We start from the raw sequence: 12,577 nt of genomic DNA on the forward strand, positions 1-12,577 counted from the left end.
AAAATCCAGTGATGTTTCTTGCACCTAGGAAAAAAGATCAAGAATTGTCCTAAGAATTTCTAATATGTCACAAAATTAGACACTCACTGAGAGGAAGACTGCAGCAAAGAACTACAGTTCTAATGCACAAGCAACAACTAGAAATAGGTTTGAGGTAAAGAAGTGATTCAGCTGTGAAAGGAGGATACCACTGGGCTCAGCGCAGGTGTGTGTGAGTGTAAGAGTGCTAAGTGGCCATGGTTCTGCCTGAAGAAACACTTCCAGGTCCCCTGAGGACTTCTCCCGAGTTCCACATAGAAATTCAGAAGCACCTAAAGGAACCCCCTACCCCCAAGTGAGTACCTATTGCAAGAGTTCACATCATTCCATGGGATGACTTTGTGCTGTTCTGCAACAAAATGTGATCAAAGCTCAGAGGAACAGCCTGGACCAACTCCAGTACATCTGTTACCCACCTCACTTTATAATTTGTATCATCCAGTCCCCAGACAAGATTTTGTATTATCAATGAGTGCAGCTTGTCAATCTCTATGTGCCCAAAAGTCATGGTCAAATCAGGAAGGGAAACTGCAGAAATTCCTTTTTTACTTATCTAGATCTGCCTACTGAACTATGAGCAGAATCAACTAAGTGAAGGTTTTATAGATACCCACTACATAAATATATTTTCTCCAGCAATACCTGCAGCAAAGGGTGATTCTAATTGAGACAAATAAATGCCCCCTTGTCAAATTCTAAGTAAAGATATGGCAAAAAAGGTCCAGCAACTTCTTGATCTCTGGCCATCCATGGGTGTGCCCTTATTTCAGCACTTGCCTGCAACACACTCCAGGAAGATGTCAGCCCTCAAATGATATGAATGCAGGTGAAAGTGGAGTCATTCAATTAGTAATCATTGTGCAATTAGGCTTTGTATCAAAATAGAAATGACTTTTCTAAAAATAGCAGGGATGACGTATTAGCTCCAAAGGAACAGACTTTTTACAAGAGGAAGATGAACAACATAACAGCTCTGAAGGCCAGCATGACACTGAAGGGCAAAGCAATGTAATCTAATAGAAAACCAAAATCCATAAGATCAAAGCCCTGATTGCTTAACAGCCTCCAATAGCACAGATGGGCTTTGTAATCTCAGTGGTTAGAATGGTTTTAATAGCATTTGCTGAGATAATTCTGTTATTCTGTTGTTGCAAGGAACTGGGAAATCAGTGTGGTGTTTCAGATGTCACTGGTGGTAAATTTTGATAAAGGCTAGTGTTTTTATGCAATTTAATGGAGAAAAGGAAAGGAAAAACAGTAAATTGAACAAGCTGGAGCTGAGAATACTCTTTAACACTCTTAATAACCTACCAGATTGTCATCAGTGAAGAAATTCTATCACTGTGGCCAATTGTCATCACTGGAAATCTGAATGACCTTGACAGATACCAAGTTCTTTAAAGAGGAAGTTACAGAGCAACCTGCATAACTTCACTGGCATTAAATCACTACCAGCAAATGGCATTTAGCAGGGGCCTATACAAAATAAAGTGTTAAATAAGAGAGACCAAGGAGAAGGTTTAATATACCCTCAACATATAAAATGTCATATTTTTGTTTTTCAACCAACTGTAGTAAGGTATGTTCAAATCTTTATCAATCTGTTTATCAAAAATCACATTTATTCTTTAATAATTCCGAAATCTCTGGTTTTCATCTTTTTTTTTTCCTGATTTTTCTATGACATACATGATTCTTGAGCACATCAATGCAATTTTGAGTAGAAAAGTAGCAACCATTATCCTCATTCCATTCACAAAGCATAAAGAAATAATTTTTTATTTATCCTTCCAAAAGTAGCCTCTGACAAATCAGGATTAGATCCAAATTCTTACGAGTCTGCTTGAGCCCCGACTGAAAAAAATACATTCTTTGTGCCCACCATACAGGCAACACATGTTCATTCAAATTACTGGTTATGTGGGAACACACGTGAGTGCTCACACAATACTACTCAAAGTGCTGAACACTACCAAGAAATATTACCCAAGCACATTCAACATTTACCAAGAAGAAGATAGATCTGGGTCATGCACCTCTCCTTGTTTGCTGTTGTGCTCATGACAGTGTTTTCACCAAGAGAACATATGACAGAGTAGTCCCTACAAAGGGACACCTTCCACTGGGAATGCCCCCAGAAGCCTTTGTGAACTTCTCCTCCTGCCTGAAGCAGCTATTGTCCATCCCTTCTGGAAAAGCACAGCAGGAAAGACACAACCCAAAGGCCTCCACATCTGCATCATACTACATTAAGGACTCACCCTCCCATTCAAGTCAAGAGGACTTGTTTAATTAAGACAATGTGGCACAAATCCAGGACACATATATCACACCAGTTTGAATTCATCCTGTCTGGAGGCAACCAGTGAGCAGAACTGGGAAAAAAAGGTCCTCCAGCAGATTCATTAATTCAAGTAACAAATGGCTGTTAACAGGTCTGTGTATGTTACACAGAACATCCAGTGCTAGCAATAAATGTGTTTAATATCAGAATACTGTATAAAACACCACCTGAGAAAATAGTTTCCAATTCTGGTAGGATTATTTTTTTTTTTTTTCCATTTAGGAAACTACACTTATTTCTCCAGCATAACGAAAAGCCTTTATGAAGACTTTTTGAGGGATAATGCTTTGGGAAAGTATCACTTTTGCAATTATTTCTCTTACCATGCTCAAAATCCTAACGTTAAAGACATTTTCATATCTTCTTATATGCATGAAAAGGCTGATAAATGTGTGAAGAAATCATCCAGTTAGGTCATTACAAAAGGAGTTTGCTAAATCTTTGAGCAATGGAATTACAACATTTTTTATCTTTAATGAAAGTAGAGCATGGGGAGTAATTGACCACCAGTCGTCCTTAGAGATCTTTAACAGAGGCTTTGGGGCAAAAAGCATAATAAAGAAAATATTTTTTAAATCTTGGGAGATAGGCAGTTTAAAAATCTTGCCAATTTCTCTCTCTTCTCTTGAAATGTCATGAAGATACAGACAAACCAGTCAGTCTTGACAACATCACCACATCCTCCAGTATGTTTTGGTAGAGCAGACAAGCCTCAAGTCACTGGGAATAACAGGCTTGGTTGCCTGCCAGGACAAGGTGGATTTCCCCAATTCAAATGTACCTTTCAAAGTTTTGATTTTAATTCTTTCTGATCACATAAAGAAGAAGTTCAGAAGCCTGGAGTAAAATTTTTAGCCAACAATAACCATGAAAAGCAAATGTGCAAGTCTTCAAAAAATTATCTTCTGCGTTACTGCTCACCAAATTCAACTCAAACATACAATGTAACATTTCTACAATTTCAAAAATTTCTGAAACAATTTATTAAAGCACACTAGGAATTCTTAAAAGATGTCAACCAACAATTTTCAATCAACAACAGTGAGAGTTCCTGTCTCACACAATGAGTATACAAAGACTTCAGTTTGTTTTTTACTTTTATTCTACTTAACAGTGAATGCTCTGTAAGCCTCAATTTGATTGCTGTGTAAGGCTTGGACGCTTGGAATCACTGCCTAGCATCTCAGATCTACCTTCTAAAATCTCACCAAGTAAATTCAAGAAGAGAGAAAGGAAAACAGCATCATACCTGGGATTGTGCATTAATATTGGCTCCTTCCTTGACCAGAACTTTGACAACTTCAGCTTGTCCTGCTAAGGATGCAATGTGCAGGGCTGTATTCCCTTTCTGTTACAGGAGGGAAAAAATGAAAGACATTACCCTTCTTCATGGACAACTTCAACCCAGAGTTCTCTATGACATTCATCTTTTGAGCAAAATGTTATCTTACAGTTCCATGATGTTCCATAAACATCAGAGAGGATAGAACTGGTAGTTGCAGCCATGAAGCTTTCTTGAGTGGTTGTTTAACGCTGACATCCTAATGTAACTTTTAGGTAGCATTATGGGATGGCATTGGGCCACGGGACAAAGTTTAGTACAGGCCAACAGGTTTTTTCATTCAGATCCAGAAATCATGCCCTGCAGAAGGTAGCTGAAATCTCTTAAGCCTTAGAATTCAAGCTGTGAATCACATGTAAAATGAGATTTCCCAATACAAGACCCAAAAGGAGGGACTGACTGTTAAGTAACAGAAACCAGCCTTTTAAATGCAGAAGATAAATCTTTTTTTCTCCACTCTAATTAGCATAAAATTAAAATGCTTATTTTTGAATGGCTTTAAGTTAAATGATAGACTGCACAATAGAAATAATCTCTCACAAAACAGCAGCAGTGTGGTAGATTACTGCTTTTGAAAGAGCCTTGTATTTTTTCCTGGCCAACCTCTTATCCTGGAAGGTTATATTTATATGGCTTTATTAAAGAATCAAGGTTCATAAAACAGAACAAACCCCCGAAGTCCTATCTAGAAACTGGCGATTCTACCAACAGCTTCACTGCAGGATGACTTGAAGATGTTTTTGAAGGAGGGAGGTGCTGTATTTCCATCAGTGACGGAAATCACAATTTCAGCAAGAAGCTCCCTGAGCTGAGGAACATGTGTTAACCTTGATGGAGATTCTGTGCACCAGAAATGATAAAAAATAAGAGCCACAGGAACACAGTGGTGGTAACTAAATGCAAAGGCTGAGCACAGCCATCCGACCTGGGCACTAGGAACCTGCCTGTGGAAAGGCTGAAGGCAAAATGACTTATCACAGGTGGTTTTTCTCCCTTGCTCCCTTGAGAGAAAAGGCTCTGGGTACGATACAGTCATTGATCAATTTTCACAGATTTAAAAAAATCTCCTATTTTGACCTATATTCACTCTCTTTATAATGGGGACCCATCATTGGAAATAATGAAAAATCTGGCATTGCTAAATCCTTCTCATGCTTCCCCTGTAAATAGATTGCACAAATGGTAATCTTTCCTTCTTCATTTACTACCAATGAGCTTCAGCAAAGACCACAGACTTGCAGATCGTAACGGAAATACCACTTCAATTATCAGTAAGGTATTTGTATCATTAGTTTATTTTGCACTTTAGTATTTTTTTCCTAAATTTCTCCCACACATTCAACTTTTTCCTTTTGTGAATAAACTTACGGCCATGCAAGAATTACCTTAGTGGCAGAATCCACAGCTGACCCTCTTTCCAACAGCTCTTGTACCAGTCCCACGTGGCCTTCCTTAGCTGCCAGGTGCAGAGCATTGAGTCCATTCTGTAAGCACAAGGGCCAGATCAGTTACAAATATCAGTTCTGGAGATACACATTCCTACCTTATCCTGGTCTAAGAAGAAGATTAGTAGCTGGAATACTATTACATCTCTTAGCTGACTGTCTACATAAGTCAGATATTTTGGCCTTTGCTATTTAAGCCAAGGGACTGTGTGACAAACTTCTCCAATAACATTTTTCTCATAGCAACAAAGATATCAAAACAAACCACATTTTGAAAGTATCCAGAAGAGATTCCTTCCTTTCTGATCATTTTGCATTTCCCCAGACTACTTCCTTGGGTATCTTCATGGAGCCCATTATTTCAGAGTTGGAGTGCACATCTGCCTTCTCCCTACTGTAACCTTACCTAGACCCACTGAGGTATTATCAACACAGAGAAATAACAGGACTTAGACAAATTTACATGGGATATATCTATTTAATCAGGATTATTCCAGGCTGATGTAGCTGTCCTGAACCCTGGACTCTCCCCCTCTCCTCTATACCTGGTAGCAAACAGAAAACCAAAAACACAACTAGAGCAAAATGGTTTTTGATTACATGTGGCTTGCAAAGTCTATTGATCCTTGACTTAGGAACTCCACTGGTTTCTGATCAGCAAATCTGCACAAAACATTAAAGTTTTGTTAGGTCTTTCAAAAAGCAGAGGAAAGTTAATAAAATCAAAGCTAAGGATTTAAAAGAATTTAAAAGACAAAAGCAACCTAGAATTTTAGCATTTAAATCCTTTCCACATGGAACAGAAGTAGGGTACTTTACCTCCTAGAAATTCCACCCATGGAAACTGTATCTTCCTCTTCCCAGTATTCCTATTCCACCCAAATAAAAATATAAAACAACAGCCTATTGTAACTGAATGGCCCACCTATTTTTCACAATCCTATGCTATTTTTCATGGTCCATCAGGCAGGTGACAGCAACAGATCCTGCCATTGCCCTCAAGCGTTCTCCTGCTTTGCATATTGCAAGCATCAGGTATCGGAGTAACCTGCAGCAAGTTTAGCACTGTGTCATTTTTTGCACTTTCCTTGTCTCTAAGCAGTTTGTAGTCATTTAACAAGCAGCTTTCTGCTCTTGGGTTTGTCCATCCACAGCAGCGGTTCAAGCTTCTATTTCCCAGTGGGATTTTGAAGCACTTAGCACTTCACAGGAGGCATTTGATGGGAGTGGGTCCAATGGCAGCAGGCACAGCAATCCAAATGCATTTCTGAAGTATCTGCATTTAATTCCACACTCATGTAAGCAGCACAGGCATTTTGTGGTCAAAAACACTAGAGCAACGATGAGAAAAGCAAAGGAACTGAAGGAGACCTACATGAGAGCTGCTGAGCTCAGGGCTGGCCATAGTGCCCAACTGAGCCAAAACTGTGTGGTGAGGTTGACCATAACCATCAAGATGAGGAACACTGTACATGTTAGTGCTGCGTTTTTTTTCAGGATGAAAACATTTCAGACATCTCTAATCTTCCTTGTTTTTTCATCTCAGATGAGCATTAAATAACCATAATTACTACCTACAGTGGTTGAAAGCTTTGAAATAGTATTTTGTGGGGAAACACAGAGCGTTCTTCTCCCTGTTTGAGAACAAAGGCCTGTTCTCATACCTAATCTCACAGATCCAGTCATCAATACTTTCTAGGAGAGTACAAAGAGTAACTTGGACTCCTCAGAGCTGTACACAGCTGATATGTTGCTATGACATGTTATTAACCTTCTTCACTCTTTGTGAGCAGGCTAAAGTTCACAAACAGCAGAGAAGCTGCAATAATGCAGGGCCCAGATGTGCCTCTGAAGCAGAAAATTGGGAGCAAGCTTCTTTTTCAGTTGGCCTTGTGCCAAAGGATGGAGGAAGCAAGGCTTGCCCCAGTGCTTAGGTTACAGAAAGAAACTATACCCTAAATATAGTTACCACTGCACACATTCAAATTTCATAATTCCTTAAATAAAAAAAGTTGGGCCAAGCAAGAGGAGAAGCAAGCACTGCACTTTAAAAGTTGAGGGCCAGCACAACTGAAACCTTAAAGCAAGCTTTGTTCCTTCTTTATCAGCCCCAACGCTGCAATTATTTCCCAGCCCACATGGCTGATCCAGTGACAGAAGCTCAGATTTAATCAATGCAACTCCTCTGTTCCTGTCAAGTGGATACTTGTCTTTTAGAACAACAAAGGTTTCTGACACTTCCCTTTTTCTCTCTCCAAAAAGTGGTGGGTGGGGAGGAGATGCAATTAATTGTCTGCTAAGCAAAACTGTACAGCATGGGGACTGTTCCTTGCCATGAAGCACATGTATACCCAAGATACCGTTCTTCTAGAGGCTCATTTGTAAGTCTAACTCTCATCAAAGAACATAATACTGAGCCTTCCAAGCTTGGTTCTTCAAACGTTTCCCTGCAGAGCCCTCAGTTCTCCTCCTCTACCACTGAACTAGACATATCAAAAGTTCTGTACTCTGTAGAGTGCTACAAATGTGCACACACACCACACCCGCTCAGAACTCAGGTCACCCTATGGATTTTCCCCACACCAGAAAAGCCCACAGATTTCTTGTATGTCACAGAAATCACCAACCTTTCCTAAGCCAATCCAAAGTCAATCACTTTCCCCCCTAAGACAGGCACTAAGTCCCACTGCCGTTGTCTGAAAACCACCCAGAGAAGTCCATGCTCCTTCTGCCTTTGTATTCAGGTCCATCACAAAGTGATCCTCATGGAGTGGACTTTCATCAGCCACTGCCCAGTTCAGCTTTCATCCTACTGTGCCATTTACTCCTTCTGGGACATCACCCAGGTCATTGTTACATCCAACAACAACAATGCCTTCTACTGTTCCTGCCAAACTCTGGTGTGCCAAAGCAAACTGGCCCCACAGACAGGCAACTTCCTGGCAGAGCATCAGATCAACCTGATCTGATCAGGTTGATCTGATGCTCTGCCAAGATGTTCAAAGAACATTTTAAATCAGCAAAGTCAGCACTGCTACCAGAAGTGCTTCTGCTTCTCCTGTGTTCTCCTCATTCCCAACTCCAGCCACGTCTCTGCAGATCAGGTCCCTCCAACATTCAGTGGGAGGCTGCTGCACACACACTCTGCCAGCACAGGAGAAAGCACAGCATGGAAGCACAACCACCAAGCAGGGCAAGGCCAGGATAGCTTCTGCTGTAGAGGTATTGACTTATTCAAAGGACAAAACACAGCCCCCAGATTAACAAAATTAACCCTCTTCTCTCCCTTATGCTAGGAGTATGACCCCTTGTAACTCTGACTGATAGAAGCTGGGATGCAACACTTCCCAGGAAGATTTACCAACATTTGAGTTTCTAAGTGCTCTTGCCTTTGCCACACAAGGTTAGAATGGCATTAAGCAACTTATAGAAAAAAATCATTAAAGTCAACAAGAATAAAAGAAGACAAAAATCTATTTTTTAATGTTTTAACATTCCCTGGAAGCATGAAGCACTCACTTTTACAAAGTTCCTTCCACTGATGCTGTGTTCACATGCATACACTAACAGGCCAAGAGCAAAGCATAAGGTACAAACACAGTGAAAGTCAAAGGCCATCGTGACTAACTCTGCATGGTTGTGCTGCCTCCTTTCTGTGTTTTATCAGAATTAAGAAGGCATCTCCATTCCCCAGGAGAGGCTGAGACTAAAATGCAGTATTATCATAGTTTTGTTGAAGTCAATTACTTTTTTCTGCCTCTTTACCAGATGTCAGCCTAAGGTTGCTGCAAATTCTCTCCTCTGAATAAATCTCTTGGGGAAGTAAAAACTGCATGTGGCCAACCTCTCCTCAAGGAGAATTTGGGAAAGGGCACATCAGAGATTTCTCAAGTCCAAAGGTCTGTTGAAGTTTTTCCCAAAAATATCACAAAGAAATTAAGTGGATGGCTGAAAAAAAGACAAATCATTTCAGATTATGAAAATTCTCCCTTTATACTGCTTTATAGCCTATGAATCCATGAAAATGAGTTAACCTATGCAGTGACATCAACATGTGATGCTGTCGACCTCACTACAGCTGCAGTGCTACTTGGGTCTATAGTTAGCACTACTGGGAGAATTAGCTGCTTTCCATTTGGACTAAGTGAGGAAGTAATTAATAGTTGGTGCTCTGTAACTGAAGCCATAAAGACACGCATCAAATTATAAAGAAGCCAATAAAACGAGAGCAAAAGACAAATTTTTAAAGAGCCTTGGAGCTGGAGGCTCCCCAAAACTACTTAATATTTCAATCCTGTTCTCTTCAAGGTACCAGCCTTCACATACACTCCTTGTGAATACAAGAGACTTCTTCAAAACAAATGCCAAAATCCATCACATTTTGCCTTCCAAGAAAGTAACTCCATCAGCATGAAAACTGACAAGTTTCCAAAGACAAGATGGGGAAATGTTATTTTACTTTGCCTTTCGGGTTACCTATTCTGTTTCAAAACAGAGCAGACAGCTGACGAACCCTTGAACTTGTCTGATTTGGGCGTTTAACTTCTGCTAGAACTGTGGGCTGCACAAATGCATCCTGGAAAACTAAAGTCCATTTTGCCAGTCATCATTTTGAACAGATACAGAAGCAAGTCATTTTCTCTTGTTACATTAACTAGAAATAGCCACAACATCCTAAAATAACTACATTTGTAACATAAAGAAAATAGCTTTTAAGGAATCAGAGATTTCCAATGGGTATCAGGTTTGCATCCTATATAATATCAGTAATTGGATTTTTTAAAGGGACTGGTTTTAAAAGAGGGGAATTTCATCCCCTGACATTTCTAACTCTCTCCAGAAATAAACAGAATTTTTTTGTAATTTTTAGAACAGATGATGGAGCATGAATTGAGATTGGAATAGGCAATTCTATAATAATTTGATATGAAGGCAGCATTCAACACAGCACAATTAAGTAATAAGCAATTATTAACTATATGACTATATAAGTAACTGAAAGTAACCTCTGTACTCAGTATATCCATAAAAATTACGTTCCATCAGATTTTGGAAATGGTTAAACTGGGGAAATACTTTGATTATCTAAAAAGACAGAACTCTATGAAAACTTATGATCTGAGAAGCAGATGCTAAAACTGAAGAAAGCATCTCTTCATGTTGTATCTGTTGAGGAAAGCTTACTCTTACTGTTTGTTGAGCTGGGATCTAGTCTAAAAACAGCATTATACTAAGAAATAAAAATCCTGCAGATAGAAGGCTTCATTTTTTGAATGAGCATTCATATGTCTCACTCTTAAAAGTAAAATCCATCCCATGTGTTTTGCACACAGCATGTTAAGCTTTTCCCCGGGGACAGCCAGAATACAACCATGTGGACACCCCACTCAAAACCCAAGCAGGAGAAGAAAATCACACTGACTTAACACACATACCATGTAAAATCACATAATTAAATCACATTAATATGTGGGTTTTTTCAGTTTTGCATGCTAGTTAACCACTTTTTTTTACCCTAATAAGTGCAGGTATAAGTCCAGCTTGGAGCTTAATGACAGTGCAAACCTACAGGTTCAGAAAGTTGGTGATGTTGCCATCTACCATCCAGGAACACTTTATTTCAAGTGACTAAGATCATACACAGCATCTATCCTGATGTTTGCATTCACCTGGCTCTGATTTCACCTACACAGTGCAAGAGGAGCTTTGCCAGACAGCTGTTGATGGGAAGCACCTTCCACAGAAGATAAATCTGCAGCAACCCTGGTCACATTCCACTAGTAGCAAACAAGAGAATATGAACACTGGAAAAAAAAGTATAATGTTTCCAAGTAATTATTCTATTAACTGTGCTCTGTCCTGGAGGGGCTAGGGGGGAATGCTTTTTGTTAATACTGCTGCTTATAAGGAAGACATAAAATTTGCTGGATCTATTTGAATATAAAAACTTGAGTCTAGATTTACTAGACTTAAGTTCCTAACTGAGGAACTTAAAAGTTCATCAGCTTGTGTCCAATATAACTCCACAAGTTTTTTTCCTGACAGTGTCATTTAATGGAAACCTTCTTCTAGACAGTAAGACAAGGTTCTTTCTGTATGATTTCAATACATGACACATGGAAAATCCCAGTTCTTATCCTGCTCATCAATAAATTCCTTGGCACAGGCACAAAGAACCATTCTCACTTTTGTCTCCTCACTTCCACTTGACACATGTCTACTTTAATCATCTGCAGCTTTTCTTTAGCAAGGAAGGTAGATTATTTCTTTTCTCATTATTCCATCTACTCCTTTTTCAAAACTAAATGGTGGCCACAGTTGTGGGGTTTTTAGTTAGTCTGGACATTTTTCCAGTCTGAATGCCAGCATGAAGCGTCGGTGAGGAAGCAAGGAATTGTATAGAGGCTTTCAGGGTGGTGTAGGTGACATCTGAACAGTATAAAGCTCCAGTTGAGGAAAATAGCTTTCTTCAGACCAGCACCTAATTGCATATTTAACTTAAATTAATTAAGACTTAAATGTAGTTTGCAAACTGAACAGGTAACCATTGCCCAGTTAGTGGCCAATTTTATTAAATCTGGTGAAGAGTTAGGTAACAGTTGGACACCATAGAGCCTGAGCTTTCAAGTCCCCCTTCAGAGAAACACCACTGATTTAACTAGAATGTCAAGACACTTTTCAGGGCTGATGCAGTCACCTACTTGCATCTTTATTTTCACAGTTACAGTCCTATTAAATTTGATGGTACTAGTCACTTAAATAAGAATTACAAATGGAGGTCCCTAGGCTACGAAGCAGAAGTAGTTGGATTTATAGGGCAGACTTCAAAAAGAGAGAGCCAAGCTAAAACATTCTATCACACTACAGTCATATCAATAGTGAAACTTTAACAGTGTATTTCTACAGCAGTAATAACTTTCCTGAAGGGGAGGTCATATTTTAAGCAGAAAATTTAAGTGCCTTTTTATAACAATAGGTAAAGCAATTTACTTTATAGATAAGAATGATCTGTGATAAAACCATATTTAAGTTTACAGTTTTCTGAAACTAAGTAACAAACCCACGGTGGCTCTCTAACCATCTGAGGGTAATCAGAATTGCATTGTTAAGGCAAGTGAGCTACAAGATTTTAATCTGCTTGGACACAAGGTAGCTAGCTGGCTAAAAATACCACCCACTGAATGTTTACTTACCAGCTGAGGTCTCTACAAAAATAGCAAGGGAAACCTCAGACTTCCGCAGCCCAGGTCACAGGGGATTGGGTGCTCCGTGTGGGATGGCAAAGGAAAATTAACTGGGTGACCAGTGCAATAAAGTACTATATAATATTTCTACAATGCCCAGACTACCTTTGCTCTTTCTGTTATGAGAGTGCACATTTGCTCTTGCTCCTGATGAAACAGATGG

General features: G+C 39.4%; 1 protein-coding gene across 1 annotated transcript in view; it reads right to left on the reverse strand.

Moving 5' to 3' along the window:
• LOC103772681 (ankyrin-2-like) overlaps positions 1-12,577 on the reverse strand; it is a gene marked incomplete at its 3' end in the record, with an annotated part of 77,859 nt that overhangs the window by 32,620 nt on the left and 32,662 nt on the right. The window contains exons 3-4 of the mRNA XM_008940024.1: positions 5,111-5,209; positions 3,633-3,731 (exon numbers count right to left, since the gene is read on the reverse strand). Coding sequence (XP_008938272.1) covers positions 3,633-3,731; positions 5,111-5,209 — 198 coding nt within the window. The remainder of the gene's footprint in view (positions 1-3,632; positions 3,732-5,110; positions 5,210-12,577) is intronic.

Source organism: Merops nubicus, unplaced genomic scaffold (assembly GCF_000691845.1).
Source record: "Merops nubicus isolate BGI_N331 unplaced genomic scaffold, ASM69184v1 scaffold13225, whole genome shotgun sequence".
In the NCBI taxonomy this organism is placed as follows: domain Eukaryota; kingdom Metazoa; phylum Chordata; class Aves; order Coraciiformes; family Meropidae; genus Merops; species Merops nubicus.